The sequence below is a fragment of the Mirounga angustirostris genome, unplaced genomic scaffold, assembly GCF_029215605.1.
Source record: "Mirounga angustirostris isolate CCGP_5_RB_7025 unplaced genomic scaffold, mMirAng1.0.hap1 SCAF_6, whole genome shotgun sequence".
In the NCBI taxonomy this organism is placed as follows: domain Eukaryota; kingdom Metazoa; phylum Chordata; class Mammalia; order Carnivora; family Phocidae; genus Mirounga; species Mirounga angustirostris.
In genome coordinates, this window is record NW_026991714.1 from 148977849 (window position 1) to 148997480 (window position 19632).

Genomic DNA, 19632 nt, shown 5'->3' on the forward strand with positions numbered 1-19632 from the left:
GAAAGCAGCTGGCCCAGGGGATGAAGAACCCAGCACTGCTGCTGAGGAATGGCCCCACACAGAAGATGCTCCTGAGTGTCCCTGGGTCCCCATTTCTTCCCACACAAAATAAAGGGATCTGACCAAAAAAGAAGCTAATCAGAAGCCATTTTTCATATGTGAATCTGTTGAGCTCCACAGTGGCACTGTTTTATGTTTGTTGACAACACATTTGTTAACCACTTTTTAACAGGCAGGATCTTCAAAAATGTCAAGGCCAAGTGGCCCACACATCAGGAGCACCCTTTGAGCCCTTCCCAGGACAAGCGCAGACGTCCAAGTGCCCGGGGGGGGGGGTCCCACTTATGGCTGACGGCCGGTTCTCCTACTGACTTGAAAAGTGTGCACCTGAACCCAGATTGCTCTTTGTCGAGCCAGAGATTTTAGTCCCCAGGAGAATACACCCAAATCGAGCCTGGATCTGCTAAGCAGCTTGCAACACTGGTGAGACTCATTTTCAATGAGGGAAAGTCTTTGCGTGTTCATTTTGTTGATTTTTTTTTTAAAGCATACTGGAGGGCGCCTGGGTGGCTCAGTTGGTTAAGCAACTGCCTTCGGCTCAGGTCATGATCCTGGAGTCCCTGGATCGAGTCCCGCATTGGGCTCCCTGCTCAGCAAGGAACCTGCTTCTCCCTCTGACCCTTCCCCCTCTCGTGCTGTCTCTCATTCTCTCTCTCGCAATAAAATCTTAAAAAAAGCATACTGGAAAACGTCACTGGGAAGGAGCAGCAGGTGTTCTGCTAAATCCTCTGCCATGAGAAGGATGCACCCTTGCCCGGGGTCTTATGACCTGCAGCACCATGGGTGGATGAAGGAGACAGCCTGCCCACAGGCCAAGGAGGTGAGCAGGAATTCTGGAATAACACCCTTTGTCCTCTGTCACCCAGGCTCCCCTACAATGTCTGTAATGTTTGCTAAGCTGCATTTTATTGAATATGGTTATTTTCCTAAAGGACTTTTATTCAGATTTATACTCATGATTTCACCTCCTGGGGGCCAGAACATTTTCCTAGGAAGAAAGATCTTGTTCCTCTATCCAAAGGAATAAAAGGGAGGTTTCCCCAGGCCTCCAGATTTTCAGATTTGAGTTGGCAGGCCATCCGTATGTGCTCCGATGTCCCCATTTTTGCTCTCATCTCTTCTTGTTTTTCTTGCTGCTTTAATAGTCTGTTTATAAGCTCCAGGAAGAAAGGATCAAGGCCAGTCTGGCTCACGGTGCTATCCCCAGCTCCCAGCGTGGTGCCTGGCCCAGAGAAGATTCCTGAGTACTCCCTGTCTAACGAGTGTATGCATGCCGCCCCTCACGGGGTCAGCTCGACACTGGCTCTGCAGCGTTTGGAAAGCTGGCCATCCACTCTCTGAGCTCCCAGCAGGAAAAGGGTTTCAAGATGACGAATGTTGATGTAGACAAGCTGGAGTCACCCTCTCACCCTGAGATCTGTTTTGCAATCTATACAGGGCAAAGGGGATCGCTCGCACATGTCTGTTAGGAGCCAAGAATTTGAACTTGCTACCCTGGCTGCTACAGTTGTGTGGCTTCTTTCCCAGCTAGAGTGGTAAATTTGTGTCCCAAGCTAGTTCGGCTGAATTCAGTGCCCTCTAGAAGCTCCCACAAGGGGCTGGCTTCCGGAGCAGGCTTTATGATACCGCGGTTTGGATGCGTGGAGCAAACCTGAGTCCAGGGCATCTCAGAGCTATATCATCTGTACTATCGCCGTGGGTGAAGGTCCCAGGCCCCTCAGACCCCCCAGTCTCACCTGCCCTCCCGAGCCCCCCGTAGCTTACCGCTAAGAGGGTGGGGAACCGTGAACTGCTTCTTGTTGGCGCGGACAGGAAAGAGACTCTGCTTCTGGCCCAGGTTCTCCTTCCGCTGGGCTTTTCTCTGCTGTACCATGTGCTCCAGCTTCTTCAGCCGTTCTTGGGAACGAGAAATGAACTGGGGTTTCCGGACTTCCAGGGCTTCCTAACAGCAGCGAGAGAATATTTTATCTTTAATAGACGTGATGCGGGCAAGAGATACAGCCCTCTGATTTGGTCAAGAAGCTGATCAAAAGCACAACATTCAAAGACCGACAGCCACAGCGCATCTGCACACCACGATTTTCTGCCGCTGCCTCGTGTGGAGACTGTGACAGGCATGTTGACGACGTAGGTCCTGTGGGGCGACCCCAGCCAGCCCCCAGGGCCCCACTGCAGCATGGCTGCCTGGCCACCGACAGCAAGGTGGCACACTTCTACCCATCCCTTCTTCCCCGTCAATCCAGTCGGTTTCCAGCAGACCGAAGTCCGAGGGCCCCGAACTCCCTACTCCGAAGAGACATGGGTGGGGAAGGAATGAAGGCACTAGGAGTCACTTGCTTCTGCTGGGGGTTGGACGCCTCACACACAGACCGAGATCATCCACCCAGTGTGAAATACATGCCTTTTCAGGAGAAACAGTCATCTTGGCTACCAGGAACATCTGTTCCTAGGAAGAAAAAGTTGGCAAAGTATCTTTGCCTATGCAAACTGGTTCTGCAAGCTCCGTAGGGGATGTCTGCATGGCCGTATTTCCACTTCGGCCACATCCCTCAATCACATCCCCTCCACCCACGCACATACTCAGGTCCACTGAAAAAGATACCACCACTGATGCATTCCACTCTGTGTCAGACACCGGGCTATGCACTTCATGTGGCTCCATTGTCTCTGGGAATCCCCACATTGATTCTGAATGGCAGATACACTTATCCCCATTTGACAGAGGCAAAACCCAAGGCTCATTGTGGTTTGGTGGATCTGAGGGACCTCCACGTTTTTTTCCACACTGCCTTCCATGGTCTTAACTTGCTATTCCTTGAAAACCTCTGTTCAGGTGGTTCCACTGCCTGGAGGAATACCCTAGCTGCACCCATCGGAGCACTCCAGCTCTCCCGGTAAGCTCTGTCGGGTCTCCCCATTCAGCCCGAGCCTCGTGGTACCTCACAGACCACCTCGTACAACAGATTCATACACATCGATGGCCATGCTGGGCTGTGAGCTCCTGGATGCCATGGTCTCACCCACCCTGTAGCCCTCCCGCCACTGCCCTGAGCCCCGCACATAGTAGGGCATGGCTATGCTACCATGGCAGACTGTTCCTCTGCCTCACTGCTCCCCCAGCCCTTTGGGAGCTCAGGGTCCCACGGGGAGGGCAGTTCAGGCTCCATCTGCGTCCTGGAAGTGGCCTTGGCAGCTGTACCAGGAAAGGAGTCTTCTTGGCCACTTGGTCTCCATGGCACCGTCCCTCAGTCCCAGGCACACTGGGGCTGCACAGAGAGCCCCGGGACCAGCCTCTTGGCCCAGCGTGGCTGTTTCGGGGGCATCATGAGTCTCTTACCATGGACCTACCAAAGACCCTGGGGTGCAGGGACCGGCCAATGGCACTGTCCCCACATCTGCAGGGATGTTTACGGCCTATCAAGTCCTTTCCTAGACCGTATGCCTGATTATACAACACGCTGCTAGCAGGAGCTTTCTCAGAGTTGTCTGCCTTGCTAATTTTTATATCTCTGTGATTTTGAACTTTAAAAAATGTGTACGTATTACTTCTACAACCAGGAACAGACACCAAATGAAAGCTTTCACATCCTTGAGCTCATGGCCACGTGATTTAGGGCAACCTCCTTAATCTTTCCAAAGCTTAATAGCCTCACTTGAAGATGGGGTCAGAGGGACCCGTGCCCCATAGGGGGCGGTGTGGATGGAAGGCCCTGATGCCTATAAAGTGACCTGCGCAGTGTCACCCATAACTTCTCAAGAAATGCTGTTAAAAAAAAAAGAAATGCTGTCACTACTACGATCATGTCACTACCTGTATTATGCGATCCTCATTCTAGCCCAGTGGAGTAGACCTCGTTTCTGCATCACTCACACCGTGAAACAGAGGCCCAGAAAGGTCAGGGGACCTGCCCAGGGTCACACAGCCATTACAAAGGGGAGTCAAGCCTCCAGTCTCAGAGGTGGAAGTGAGATCGTGACCCCCCCCACCACGGACTCCCCAGGAGAGGTCTCCCCTCGGTGGGGATCAAGCCGGGGTGCACAGAGGGCCTTACCTGCAAGGTCAAGGAGCCTACAGGTGTTCGTTGACCCTCAGAACAGTCTTCGGACAGGTCAGGGGTCTCTGGTGGCTCAGGGGACGCTGGCTCCGGGGGAGCTGGCTCGGGGGTCTCCTCACTCTTCCTGCATTCCTTTATTTTTACAACCAAGTCACAGCACTTGTAATCCCCTGGGAGAGAAGATTTAGAATCCCATTTAGAGGGGCAGCAAGATTTCCTCCTGGCTTCTCAGAGTCATGAGACACAGAAGACAATTTGGAAAATAGAAACACCAGTGGGTTATTAATGGGGCTCGTTAAGCCGATGAGATCCTGCCTCCACAGACACTCCCCCCCCCCCTGCCGCCAGGTGCCCTGGTCACAGGGAGGCATGTCTGGGGGCAGCCAGACTTTGCACCGGCTAATTACACCATGGAGCTATTCCCTCGGCTTCCAGGGTTCAAAACGCTTTTGTTCACAATGAAAAGAAACTTTTCTATTCCAGGCTTCATATTAAGTGTGTCCTGTACAATTATTATAGCTCAGTTGTTTGGGAACAGTGTATTAATTTGTCTTATGTTTGCTACACTAATGATGTAAGACAGAAAAACGGTGTTCAATTATTTATCCCTCCCCTTCAGTTGCTAGTGACTACCACTGGCTTTATATGTATAATTGGGATGATCTCTCTCTCTCTCTCTCTCTCTCTCTCTCTCAGCTGGATCTGGCCACTTCCTGGGCCATTGACATTCCCTTGTGGAAAAGGTCAGGGGGCGCACTGATTCAACAGCACTTTGGGCAGGACAGCCTCTGGTGTGGGGAAGGACGAATTAATACGTATTCACTGACCACTTACTGACCAACTGCTCCGCCAGGAACACACTGTCCCTTCCACTCTTCCTGTGTGAGCTCCCCTACCCTCCTCCGCACTGTCCCCCCAACATAGCCTCCCAACACCTCCCCAGCTCTGAAACCCAAAAGCATCTTACTCCTCACCCATATGCCCTCCTATTGCCACAAAGCCCCCTCGATTCCTGTACCCAGTGACCTCCGACCTGCAGGCTGAGCCCCGATCCTTTAGGAAGTGCCCCTCTTCCCAAAGCAGGCTCCATCCCACCAGCGGTGTGTTCTCACGGCAGAACACGCTTCTCACACACAGCAGCACTGTTACGGGGTAAGGTCATAACAGGATGCTTTACCCCCACAAGCCTGTGTCTCCCTCGAGGGCTGGACCATGTCATATTCCCCTTGCATCTCTCCATGGGGGCAGCCCAGGAGCCTGCCAGGAGCTGGTTCTGTTGGGAGTGGAGAGGTGGCCATTAGGAGGCTCGAGGGGCCACAGGACGCACCTCCAGGGTCCCCTGAATCTCTTACCTGAAGCCCCTGCTAGAACATCCACCATCCATGCCTGGATCCTCTCTGGCCTGAACCAGCTGTCCTCTTTCCATGTAAAATCCACCCATGTTCCCTAAGACCTACAGGTCCTGCAAGCAGCCCAGACTTTTTGTAGCTCATTCGTGGTGGATGTTCCATTTCCAACTATTGCCTTCCATTCTGTACCAACAACATACTACTTAGAGGATCTCAAATCGTTCTCTTTCATTCCTTCGGGCATTTGCTCTTGTTCTTCCTGGAGGATTTCCCTGTTGCTCCCCTATGCCTGCTTCCAGCCTAACCGACCGGCCCAGATATCGATCCCCCAAGTCCCCTGCAGCTAGAGTTAATTACACCTTCCACCACACTGTCCCCCTTTCTTGCTGTGAACTTTCTCCTGCCTCACCTCACCCACAGGGATGTCACAGTGCCTCACAGCCTTTCCCACCCGCACCCCACCACCAGCCCCTGCACCCCAGGGGCGGTGCAGGCATGCCCGTCTTCATCAGTGCTCACATCAGTGCTCTCTTGTAGCTTCAAAGTCTCCCTACTGTGGCCTCTCCTCCCCAGTCTGTGCTCCTTGGCAGGGCCTCAGCCCCCAGCCTCACCCTTTGCCTCCCATCCGCTACCCCCGCCCCACCGTCCAGGAGACCGTCTCCTTCAGAGTGAATCTAATTAGATCTCTGCCCCTCAAGGGCTTGGCCTTGACTTCAGTTCAAAGCCCCTGAGTGGGTTTTAAGGACTTTCCAACTTGACCGTGTGACCTCAGACTCCCACTAAGCCCCCCTCTGCCCTCCTAGCACTCTAGCCCCCCTGGATCCCAAATCAACCATATTCTTTCCATCAACCCTTTGCTTTGTGCATGCCTTTCCCTCAGTCTGCAATACTCTTCACCCTCAGGTCTGATTTGTAAGCTTCTAGTCAGCTTTCAAGTCCCTGCTCAGAATCATTTCCTTGAGGAGGAGATCTGTCCCCACCGTGGAGCACCTGTGGCCACCTGCAGCTTCCGGACGGCTCGGCACAGAGACAGGTATGATCCTGGTGTCTCCAGCACTGGAGGTCAGGGAGCACTGAGCACGGTGACTAGCACACAGGAGGCATGTATATAGTAGGTGTTTAATCAATGTTTCTTCAGTATATTAATGGATGAAGAACTAGGGATTAACTTGGCTCCCAGGTGAAATTAGTTTTGTCAACTACCATAGCCCTTTTAACCTTTATATTCCAAAACTATATAACCTGGTGGGTTTCTTTTTGTCCTCATCCATAGTTGTTTGGGAAAATCTTCAGAGTGATAGGAGATCTAAATTTTCTCACTGAAAACTGGGCACCACAGATCTCTTTTCTATTCTGCCTTTATATTCTTTTATATATCACTGCTCACTGCAATATTAATAGGGGTCAGCTGCTTGATCTTAGAGGCGGGATGGCCAGGTTGGAATTCTTGGTTCCCTCATCGGTGCAAGGCTCAGATTGGGACCTACCTGGAGGACCCTGCGGGGCCTGCACCTCTCAGCCAGGACCCTTGCTAGGCACTCATGGAAGACCACGGGCGGCCTGGTGGACCCCAGAGCAGCCACACCAATGTCTCATACCCTCCTTAGCTAAGCCTGGGAGCCTGCCATGTGACCTTCCTCTAGGCCTTAGTGGATCCAGACCTGCTGCGCAGCGGGGCTGGAATCCCTGACCCACACAGGGTTGTCTTCTCCATGCTTCGGAGGGAGAACTCACCCACCATGGAAACCTGCAGGTCCCGCCTGCTCTCAGCTCACACAGTCCAGAAGGGACAGCTTTATGAGGTGAGCTTGTATGGACCAGGGCTCAGGAAGACATCATACCATTTTCCATATGAATATCAAGGCGGAATCACCTCAACCCTACCTCCCTTGCTCCTTACCTTTGGGGAACTCTCCTTCTATCTGAACATCACTGTCTTCCTGTGGAAATGTGCATAAATCTTGTAAGGGGCAAAGAAAGCCAGATAAGGGGATTCCGGATTTCAGGAAGCTTTGCTGTTGACTCTCTGAGGGCTCAGAGAAGTCGCTAGACTGACAGTTGTTGTTTGGAGAGCTATACCCATCAGGAAGGAACTCTTTAACCAGCTTCTGTTCCGCTGGGGGAGCAGACAAAGTCACACGTGCTTCTCCTTGTTGCTTCTCGCTGCTTCCAGAAAATACTTTTGCTTCTACTAAAAATAAAACAAGAGTTGTGCTCAAAACATCTGACGAGTGCACATCAAATGTACTGACTTTGGCACACCTTGCTTGTCTGGAGACGGAGACACAGGTGAGCTGGAGTCATTGGGGGCCAATGTGCACGTGCTCTGGGGGCATTTGTCACGTGATCACCACTCTGGGTAGGACGTCCCCCAGCTCACTGTGGAGCTCCACTGTATACACCACTTTCATGCATTCGGTCTAAAGACTTTGTGCTCGCCAGTGCCCTTAGAAACTCAGATGACTTTCTCAACACTAGTCAAGAGAGTGGGTGGTTCAGCACACTGACTGTGGGGTCAGAGTACCTGGGTTCAAATCCCACCTCTACCACTTCTCAGGTATCCAGCCCCATCTATAAAATCGAGGTAATCACATTATTACTTATTTATTATTTTATCTATTTTCATAAGAAGTTCATATATGTATGTAACAACACATTTATATAATTTATATCATTCTTACAGAATAACATTATAGTAATTAAAATTGAGGCAATATGAAAAAATACTGATCCATGTAAGGTGTTTAGCATAGTACCTGATACACGGTAAGCACTTAATAAATGTTACCTATCATCATTAATGCAGAAACATTGATGGAGGCTCTGTACTATGGCAAGTACAGAGGTAGGAGGTAATTAATGAGGTCATAGTGCAGACTTCTCATAAAGCAGTGGATAGAAAATGTATACAACATGTTGCTTACTGCCACACTGTAACCCCAAAGGTCTAGAAAGCACCTGCTGCCCATCAACAGGGGACTATTAGATCCTAGTGCCCCCACACTTTGCAGCAAGGGAACAGAATAGGGCAGATGCTCCTTTGTAGATGTGGAATAATCTCAGAGATGTGTTATCAAATGAACGAAGCAAAATGCAGGACCGTGCATCAGGTCTGCTTCCACTGGTAAGTGCTTATATACTCAGGGCATCCCTGGAAGGACCCAGAGGTGCTGGACATTGGGGACCCTCAGGGCAGTGCAGGACCAGGAACTGAGAGTGGAGGAGAGACTTTCTGTTCACTTTTTGCCTCTTTTATACTCTTGGTTTTTCTTTTGAAATACTGTATAACGTTTAAAAATTACTCATTTTAAATAAGTTAGTGACTCTTCACCGGGCACCATCTCCTATGTTAAGGCCCCCTAAGGAGCAGGGCCCCACCCGGGGAGAGAGCCCCCACTGCCGGGAGCACATGTCCAAACCCCTTTGAGCACTGAGGAGAAAAAAGTCCTAGGAACCGCTGGAATAATAAGGACTCTTAGAAGCTTCTTGCAATATTTTCTCAAATGTCCTATGCAAAAAGGAAATGAGCCCATGACCACCTGGCATTGACTAGAATGGGGACCTCTTTTAAAATATCTCAGTTGTCTGCACTTCATTCCAACCCTCCTGTCCCTGAGCCCTTGTGTCCTCGACAATGAGAACAGGTTGAGTGTGGTGATGCGGGGCGGGGGGAAGAACAGAGGACACAGAGGGCACAGACGGTGTGTCAATGTGCTCCCTGGCTCTGGCATCTGGGCAAGTGAATCCACACAGGGTAAAGCCGGATTTCCATGTTCTTATAACAAACAGCCAAAATGAAGGGAAGCCCCTAGTGGGTCCCAGCACACTGGGGGTACAAAGAAAACGGCAGTTATTCTTGGCCCTGTCATTTGGAGAGGACATGTGGTCTCCTCCAGTAAAGGTTGGGCTTTGCTCATTTGTACAGAAAATATCTTTCTAAACTGTTATTTCAAAAACTGCCAATTCTGTTTAAGTATGAAATGCCATGAGCAAAAAGTCTCAAAATAGTTATTCCTTTCTATGTTGCTTCCTTGTATGAGAAGCTCTCTTAAAAGAATCAAAAACGAAATCAGTGATCAGTGGTGCAGTCCCCATCTGCTCCTTGCATACTGGTGTCGAGCTCTTTAAGGGAGGCTGACCTCCCTACCTACCTACCTATCAGTTACCTGTTGATCTGGTTTCATGTAAATTCTTTTTTTTTTTTTTTTTTTTTAAGATTTTATGTACTTGAGAGAGAGAGAGAGAACGAGCAGGGGGGAGAGGCAGAAGCAGAGGGAGAAGCATGCTCCCCACTGAGCAAGGAGCCCGATGTGGGACTCAATCCCAGGACCCTGGGATCATGCCCAGACGTTTAACCAACTGAGCCACCCCGGCATCCCTGGTTTCATGTAAATTCTTATGTGAAGCATTCTCTACAAATCAGGTGGTCCACTTGTAACTTGGAAGGGTTAAGACAACTCCCAGAAAGTATAATGTAGTTGGGGTGCTGGAGAAGAGAAAAATATGCAGTCCAAGAAGGACTCTTTTTTTTTTTTAAGATTTTATTTATTTATTTGAGAGAGAGAATGAGATAGAGAATGAGATAGAGAGAGAGAGCACAAGGGGGGAGAGTGGGAGAGGGAGAAGCAGACTCCCCGCTGAACAGGGGAACCCGACGCGGGACTCTATCCCGGGACTCCAGGATCATGACCTGAGCCGAAGGCAGTCGCTTAACCGACTGAGCCACCCAGGCGCCCAAGAAGGACTCTTTTGACAACTTATTGATCAGATCTCTTTTTGTGGATTCTGAAAAGTACAACTATCAACTGTGAAATTGTCCTCAGGCAGGTCTTCACAAAGCAAGGATGTGCATGTTCTTTCTCCCCTTTATGCCCTGCGTGTGGGTTGGGCTGGACATTCTCGATTCATGCCCCCAATTTCAACGCTATCACCCCAGTGATGGCCCATTGCACTGCTGACTCTGCCTCTCTTGAGGGTCTTAAGAGAAGTGTGGGAAAATCAGCAGCCTCCAACAGGCATTTCTAGTTCTTGACTCAATCTGGGCCAGGTGAGGCTACCCCAAAGTCCTGAGCACAAAATGAGGAAAAGGTACCCCCTTCCCTGAGACACTTCACCTCCACTGGCAAGAAAATAGCATAATGAACCAATCTGATTGGAAAAGATACTTCAGTGATTCTTTCCAAATATTAAGACAGTGCACCATCTTTTATGTTCTAGTTCTTTTTTTTTTTCTGAGAGAGAAAGAGAATCAAGTAGGGGGAGGGGGAGGCAGGGGAGAGGCAGAGGGAGAGAGAGAATCTTAAGCAGGCTCTAAGCCCAGCACAGAGCCTGATGTGGGACTCGATCCCAGAACCCTGAGATCATGACCCGAGCTGAAATCAAGAGTCAGACGCTCAACCAACTGAGCCACCCAGATGCCCCTACAATCTTTTATGTTCTTAGGTGAGCCCATACCGAGCCATTATCCCCCCACTGGCCTACAATCCTGCCTGCGACAACTTGGCTCACAACAGAAGCTAGAAAATGAGCAGTGGTTGCTACAGAGAAGGACCTGCACAGCATCCAGAGTCTGTCAGTGAATTGCAAAGGAAGAGCGAATTAAAAAAACAGGAAAACACACACATGAGCCAGAGAGGATAGCTGTCTAGGGGATGCTGAAGAGCCCAAGGCAGGTACGTCACATACAGAATACATTTTAGAGTCATTTATCTCCAAATTAGTTTAGATTTTGTTTTAGGTGTTTTGGCATTGAAGATGGAACTCAGCTCCTAGGATGGTCATCTCTAAGGGTTTGGCCTACCTCTGTGTACCTTCCTGCCTTCTTAAAACAGACCGAACCCAGCCAATTAGCCAAAGAGACATTTCTGAGCAAGGCCGGCTTCCTTGAATCCAAGGCATACATTTCCTCCCGTATTTCAATGTTCCTGCTGGGGATATTTCTCCCCTCGAAAGATGGACCATCTTACAAATGACTGGGTCTTAGAAACAGAGTAATTGAAGCTTCTGTCGATGTTTCTGGGTCATGGATATAACCATGAGTTCTAAACTACAGGGCGAGTCTGAGGATCTCCTAAAGGACAATGTTATTTGCACTGTAGCCCCGACTGCCCTCGCCCGTCACCACCTTATTAAAGCTCTTATGTCTGAATTTTCTGTACAGTTTCCCTAACTCCTCCAGCTAACCCCGGAAGCACCACATCTCACTGGAAACCAAAGCCGTGAGCTTGACAGCACTGTGTGTCAATCAGCCGGAAAGCCACTCTGCGTGGCACCTTGGGGTCAACTGCAGACTCTCCGTGCTTTCGGCAGGACTTTGCTGTCCCCACTTTTGGCACAGGGACCCAGGAGGCTGCTGTCAAGGGAAAGACAGGGCAGCACAAGGCATGCTAGTTTTTGGACACAGAGGCTGTTGCAGGGGGAGGGGAGGCGGCACCATGGACCCTCAATAGCACACAACTTCTTCAGCAAGGGCTTTGCTCCTTTCACCAGAGAGAAATCCTCCAACTACCTCCAATTACGATATGCAGAAAGTGAAATTAAAGAAAGTCAACTGGTGGCCCACCAAGAAACTACCAAGAGAGGAAATAAAGAAGAGCATTTTGCAACGAGCAAGGCTGGCGGATGTTTTGTCTTTTTTACGCATCAAGGCTTCATCTTTGAGCTGCAGGTGAAAGCTCATGTGGAAATGGATCTCCACATGGGACCCCGCATCCCACCCAATCCAGACTTCTGTCTGAAATCAGCCGAGAATTGTTTCAGCATATTTCTGCTCAGTTTCTATGAGGAGCTGATGTGGCCTAGGAGGGGAGGAGAGTCCGAGGAGGGGAGGGGAGTCCGAGGAGGGGAGGGGGGCGGGCAGCAAACGGGATAAACAGCTCCCGGCAGAGAGGATGGGGGCAGCAAGCCCCTGAGCCAAGCCATCCAGCTAGAGCTGCTGCCCTGGGGAAGAGACGAGAGATGAAAAGGGAGAGCCCAGGGGAATAGACTGGCAACCTAAGAAGCAGAGGGTAAGGATGAAAGGGCGTCCCAAGGTGGCTGGGCCAGAGGAAACATACGAGGAACGAGCCCTTTCCTTCTCCGGAAATGAGACTTCCTGCCCGTGCTAGCCCTTCCTAGACAGTAAACAGCTCTCCTCTGCTATACGCCCCAAACATCAGAACCCTGTCTCTCCGTAAAGAAGTCGACTCCACGGGGGCGGGGGCGGCCACTGAGAAATACAGCAGACTTGTAAGTGGGGGCGGCAGCTATCATCTGTGACAGAGCCTTCCCCTTCTGGAACGTTGGCACACAGTGGGGGAAGGGAGAGCGGTTACGTTGTCAAGATGTCTATATGGTGTCAGGACACAAACATGCCTGCGCAGGGATCGGAAGACCTCTGTATGCAGAGAGCAAGGGAAAAACGCACTATGTCCACTGCCATTGTTCTAGGGTCAAGTTTCAAAATACCACGTGGCAAACAGTGCACGCAAGTCTTGTTTACAGCGAAGGCTCATATATGCAATTCCCGCGAAGAGCAATTTCTGAGTAATACCTCCCCTCTCCCAGAGACTATCTAGAAAGGACACTGAATAAATAGAGCTGTTTTTCCAATTATGTCATAATCCTAGAGGTCTTAAGGCTGATGAACAAAAGTCTCAGAGCATACAAAAAGTATTTGGAAGACAGAAATAAAACGCACGCCCATGTGCATGTACACACACTCAATGCCTGTCTGTTTTCTGTAACACGGTCACCTTGAACACGTTGCAAGTGATGATCAAGAGACACAAGTTCCAGGTGATGACGAGATCACACCTTTCTACCTTACACTCAGGAAAGACAGTCCCAGATCATTAGATTGTCCATAATCTTCTACCCCAAAACGTGACTTCTATTCCTGAAGCACAGGAAAAGCACATTTTAAGCCATTTCTTAAAACTTGACGCTAGGGGTGCCTGGGTGACACAGCGGGTTGGGCATTGGACTCTTGGATTCGGCTCAGGTCGTGAGATTGAGCCCCGGGTCAGGCTCCATGTGGAGGCTGCTTGGGATTCTCTCTCCCTCTGCCCCTCCCACTCGTGCTCATGCTCTCTCTCTCTCTCTCTCTTTCTAAAATAATGAATAAATAAATCTTAAAAAAAAAAAAAACTTGACGCTAAAGTTCCCCATAGCAACCATTTGGGAAGATAATTTTCACATTAAAGCACACTTCCTTTAAAAAACTTTTCTCAAATTACAAAAGCAATAAATGATCAAATTTGAAGTGTAGGAAAACATACAAAAAATTAAAATCAATGACAAGCTGTCACTCAAAAATGTTCACAATGATTTTCTCTGGGAAGTAGGGCACATTTCCTGTGGAATAATCACTTTCCCCTTTATTTCTTTCATTTCCATTACGGATATCACTTATAACTAGACAGGATCACCCGCTTCCACACCAGTGATAACATAAAAACGCAGGTTCATTAATATACTATTGTTTGGAGAGGCTTATGGCTGTTGCTAGCTGCTCTTTCCATTTTGCTTGATAATTCTGGCAGGCTTTCATCTCACCTCCTCTTCTCGCTTTTCCTGGGTGCTCTGACAATTACCAAGCAGGTAATGCCGCACGTTAAAAATTGATTAAAAAGAAAATCAAGCCAGTCTGCCAGGTGTCAAAGGGAGCAGCAGAGGAGAATCTCAGTCAAGGTTCCTGCAGAGTGAAATGCCTGCTGGGCATGTGTGCGTGCGTTTGTGTTAGTGTGAGTGTGTGCATGTGCCCATGCATTTGTGTGTGCATTAGTGTGTGTGTTAGTCTATTTATGTGTGTGCATGTACCCGTCTGTGTGCGTGTGCACGCGTGCGTGTGTTTGTGTGTATATGTGTGTGTGGTGCAGCCAGGGGCTTCTAGGTCTTACCCCATCACCTTCATCTGAGGTCTCAGTACTCCAGAGGAGAAAACAAGGCTTGTTTTTGGTCTCTCCTGCTCTCTCAAAGAAAATGCCTGACCTCTTGATCTTCAACAACACTCTACTGAGCACCTACTATGTGCCAGGCACTGTTACAGGGCACTTGGGATGCAGCAGTGAAAACAACAAAATTCCTGCCCTCATGCCAAGGGCCATCGATGTCAGCCCCCCTCTTACAACCAATGACCATCACCTCCACGTCCACTGGCAGTGACATCACTCCTGCTCCTTCAGCCAGTGAAGACACCTCCATTCCTATAACCAGTGGCATCGCCCCCACCACAGCCCACCACTCCTACAGCCAGTGACCATCACCTCCGCTCCCATTCCTACAACCAATGACATCACTTCCACTGTGCCCTCCAATCCTGCAACGAATGACATCACCTCCTCTACAGCCCGCCTCCCACAATTGTGACCATCACCTCTGCTGCAATGCCCCTCCTAGAGCCAATGACCATCACCTCCCCTCCTACAGTCAATGACATCACCTCCACTCCAGCTTCCACTCCTACAACCACATTCCATACCTGGAATGTATCTGCACCCAGAGCAGCCGCTCGTCCAAATCAGTAAATGGAAACCTCCTGCTCTCTGACTCCATCCGCTAACTCTTCCAGCTCACAGAATGCTACTTTCTCCAGGCTGTCCATTCTTCATTACTAAGACCTCAAGTCCCCACCACTCCTGTGGCACACTGGTTGGCTTCCTACCCAATCTCTAATTTGTCTTTTTTCTTAGAGAACCCTCATTTTGTTCAAGATGGCCATGAGCTCAGCTAAAACCAAGATTTTGGTGTCATAGGCTACTGATCTGGCCAGTGACATAATAGCAGAACTACTTTGGGAGAACTTCTGTAAGGTCTCAAGAAGGACTGTTCAGCTGGTATTTACTGGGAATATGGATGTGATGGCTGGAGACCCAGCAACTCTCCTATGAGCTTAGTAAGGAGTCAGATCTGAAGGAAAGTAGAGCAGGAAACCAGAGGCCTGGGCTCCCGACGACATTGTCGGCCTGCCATATCTGCCCCAGACTGCCCATCTCTGGACTTCTTTTACAACAAAAATAAACTCTTGCACTTTTAAGCCACAGCTTTATAGATATCTAGTTACTCAAAGCTACACGCAAGTCCTAAGTGATACAACCCCCATCCATCAGGGCATGGGTCTGGAGCGGCGGGGTAGTGGTAACATGTCTCTGAATCACAAGGAAGTCTTGTTAAAAACCAGAATCTGGGGCACAGCTCCAGGGTTTCCCACTCACTAAGTCCAGAGTGGGGCCCGGATGTGCATTTCTGAGTTCCCAGGTCATGCTGAGGCTGTTGTTCCAGGAACCACACATTGAGAGCAACTAGATTAGGCTCTATGGAAGTTAAGCAAAAAACAAAAACAAAGTTTTATGGCTCAGCACCTTGCTACTAAAAATGTGATCAATGAACTCCATCCCTGACACCAGATGGGAACTTTAAAGACAGAACCTCAGACCCTCCCTCTGACCTACTGACTCAGAATCTACATTTGAACCAATACCCAGGAAGGTACAGCACAATTTCCATACCCGAGTCTCAGCATATCACTGTCCACAGGACCTTGACACGTGCTTCATGATGTTGAGGCAGACACTCTGCACTCGCCCATCAGGGCATCTACTCACAAGCCCTCCAACCACTCAGATTTTCATCAGCCAAAGTATAATGTCCAAGCGGAAGGACATGCAGTCTTGCCACGTGCCCATAAGAGCAAGAATGTGAAAGAACATCTTAAAGATGAAACCACAGTCGGCCTCCTCATTTCCCAGATTTTCTGACCCCCCTTCAACTATTCTCAGACTAGAGACCAAGGAAATTTTAACAGGTCTAAGTACAAATGTAACCACAAGAATAAAGATACAAACCTTCTTAAGTACCCTTCAAAAATTACAAATAAAAAAACAAAGAGTTTATCTTAGAGAAAAAGAAATATAGTAAATGTACCAAAATACAAATAATCATAAAATTATGATGAAGATGACATCAAACATCAGTCCTATTAATAAATGCAAATGGGGGACGCCTGGGTGGCTCAGTTGGTTAAGCGGCTGCCTTCGGCCCGGGTCATGATCCCAGGGTCTGGGGATCGAGTCCCACATCGGGCTCCTTGCTCAGCAGGGAGCCTGCTTCTCCCTGTCTCTCCTTCTGCTTGTGCTCTGTCAGATAAATCAAATCTTTAAAATAAATAAATAAATAAATGCAAATGGGCTGAACTCATCTATTAAAAGAAGACTTTTAACACAAAGACTTGCAAAATGGGAACCTTGGTGATACCCAACAGAACCACATATGAATTCACCTTCCGGCCTAGAAATCCCCACACTAGGAGACCACTCTAGTGGTCTCAGGAGACAGTCTGGCCAGACCTTGCTGATATCATCGACCCATTTGCTCTTGTCAGACAGAGGTGAGAAAGCAAGCTCAGGGCAAGAGGGACAACTCTCAAGCCTGTAGGGAATAAGAGCCCTGCTGCAGAATGCACAGACATCAGTTGGATTCGCATTTGGGCAGACCATAGGTCACCCCCCCAAACAGCCAGTTTCGATGCCAGCGCTGAACTGAGCACCTGTTCCAAGAAGTCCAAATGACCAACCAGTGAGCGAATCTGATATGTGGGAGCTGGCTGACAGAGCCCAGCAGGGCCTTCTAGCTAATGAATGTGGTCAAGGTGATGTAGAAAAAAACATCCAGGGGCACCTGGGTGGCTCAGTCGTTGGGTGTCGGCCTTTGGCTCAGGTCAGGATCCCAGGGTCCTGGGATCAAGCCCCGCATCGGGCTCCCTGCTCAGCGGGAACCCTGCTTCTCCCTCCCCCACTCCCCCTGCTTGTGTTCCTTCTCTCGCTGTTGTCTCTCTCTGTCAAATAAATAAAATCTTTTTTTTTTTTAAAGATTTTATTTATTTATTTATTTGAGAGAGAGAGAGAGACAGAGAGCATGAGAGGGAGGAGGGTCAGAGGGAGAAGCAGACTCCCTGCCGAGCAGGGAGCCCGATGCGGGACTCGATCCCAGGACTCCAGGATCATGACCTGAGCCGAAGGCAGTCGCTTAACCAACTGAGCCACCCAGGCGCCCATAAATAAAATCTTTAAAAAAAGAAGAGAACATCTGAAAGCCAAAGGCAGCAAAACACAAAACATCTCTAATGATACTAACACTTCCAGGCAGTTCAGGGGGTGTGGGGGGTCGTCATCTAAATCAGTAAGTGAAGGCTCATCGGACTAGATTAGGCCTTAATCCCTTTCAAGTGATCTGGCGTTAGCCCCTGGGCAGTCCACATAGAGGCAGATCTTGATGTTCTTACATTTTATTTATTCATTTATTAAAGATTTATTTATTTATTTGAGAGAAAGAGACAGGGTGGGAGAGGGGCAGAGGGAAAGGGAGAGAGAATCTCAAGCAGACTCCCAGCTGAGCGCGGAGCCCGACATGGGGCTGGATCCCAGGGCTATGAGATCACGGCCTGAGCCAAAACCAAGTGTCGGACACTTAATTGACCGCCCACCCCGGTGCCCTAATGTCCCTACATTTTCGAGCACCCCTCAACAGCTTCCATACTTGGATACTGGAAGTTGGCACCACCGCAGACAAAAAGATCCCCGCAGGGCGATGCTGCCTTCAGCATTAACGTGATAGCCACTGTGGTGTGGACTGCTGTTTTCTGGCCATAATCTGAATATATACATTTTTCCCTACTAAAAAAAAGGGAGTGGAAAATAGTCGCATGAACCTGCTTAGGACTCATTTAATACAATCACGATGAAGATGGGAATCGTCAGGTCCTGGAAGCAGCAAATCTTTAACCTTCACTCTGCGGTCCCTGGATTCAAGCCAGAAACGGATTGATTTCGTGCTGAGTTGTGAAGGAAATAAACACAATTAAAGAGCCAATCTGAAGTGCTTAATATACATGCTGAAAGCCCAGGCTCAAAGTATGGGGTATAAAGTTAGAGGTCCGGTAATACGGCTGAGGGCTCTGCCTGCAGAATCCCCTTTCTCAAGATGCTTTCCAGTTCTCCCAGGCAACTTCCCCTGGTGCTCTCGGGTCCCCGGCCGTCAGGAAGCCCTGTTTTTCTGCTCAGTGGGGCTGGGGACAGGAAGGAGACAGGCTTGCCTGATACACAATACCTCCACTTCCTGCCTCTCCCAGTCGGTCCTGTTCCTCCCTCCAACCCCAGTCAGACATTCGTTTCCATTACAAGATCTGGAAACATCATTTGGGGAAGCTATAAATACCTCCAAGGGTTCCATGTCAGGAAAGGAAGTGAATTGCAAGGCTGGAGGATTCCCGTGGAAAAGGCTCTGGGTTCTACTTCTCAGTGCTCTTGGGATTGCCGGAAGCCCTTCCTTGAGGGGCTGACGTCATTTTTCTGGTTTTCTCAGACACTCTGTACAAACCTCAGTCATGTCAGACCAAACTCAGTTGGAAACACATGGTCCCGTATGCATCTTCTTCTAAGAATGCTGTGCCCTTTGAAGAACTATTTTTGAAAATCAGAATTGGAGAGACTCCCCAGGGCCTCTGAAGAGAAGCAGCAAAGAGAAAAATTTGAAAATAGTAACGAAGAATATATCAGGCAACACAAAGAGCCTGAATTAGGGCTGGCCAGACTGCAGTCAACATGCAGAGAGACCCTGAGGCTGGCTGGCTTTCTCCACTTTCATCACATAGGTGTGAGGCTTATACACGTCCTGTCCTTTCAGCCCCTGTTCCCTCCTGAATGACCATCACGGCCCAATGAAATAAACAGGTGGTGTCACACCAGACAAACGCTCTGTTTTCCCATTACTCCCATTTAATGTGGATTTCCTGAGTTATTTATTTCTCGTCTCGGAGAGTAATTCATGAGAAACAAAACATATTTAGTTTATGGGCTTGCCCCGAGAGATCACTTAGGTACAGAAAAATGGAACCATGTTTAACTGTTTCTTAACAGCCATAGTATTTGCATCTAGCCAGCATTTTCCTTATGCCCACAGAGGGGAAGGATATTTTTGTGTGTGTGAAAATAAACTTATCATTGTCTTATTAAAAATCGTCATTTTAGAGCAATGTGGGAAAGGCAAAATTGTTACAGATTACCAGCTTTTTTCTGAGCTGATGCCTAAAACATGAGCCTGGGGAAAGGAGAGAGACCCCATGTACTTTTATTCCTTCTAGCTGTTTCATGTTGGCTGGGAGAGTAAATAACTTCCTTCTGACAATTTCAAAT

At 49.0% G+C, this 19632-nt stretch overlaps 1 protein-coding gene across 2 annotated transcripts in view; it reads right to left on the reverse strand.

Moving 5' to 3' along the window:
* Positions 1 to 19632, reverse strand: part of CUNH10orf90 (chromosome unknown C10orf90 homolog) — a 220397-nt gene that overhangs the window by 16859 nt on the left and 183906 nt on the right. The window contains exons 5-7 of one of the 2 annotated variants that reach the window (XM_045876317.3): positions 7365 to 7655; positions 4113 to 4285; positions 1825 to 2002 (exon numbers count right to left, since the gene is read on the reverse strand). In XM_045876317.3, coding sequence (XP_045732273.2) covers positions 1825 to 2002; positions 4113 to 4285; positions 7365 to 7655 — 642 coding nt within the window. The remainder of the gene's footprint in view (positions 1 to 1824; positions 2003 to 4112; positions 4286 to 7364; positions 7656 to 19632) is intronic. The other variant, XM_045876318.3, reaches the window with a different exon arrangement.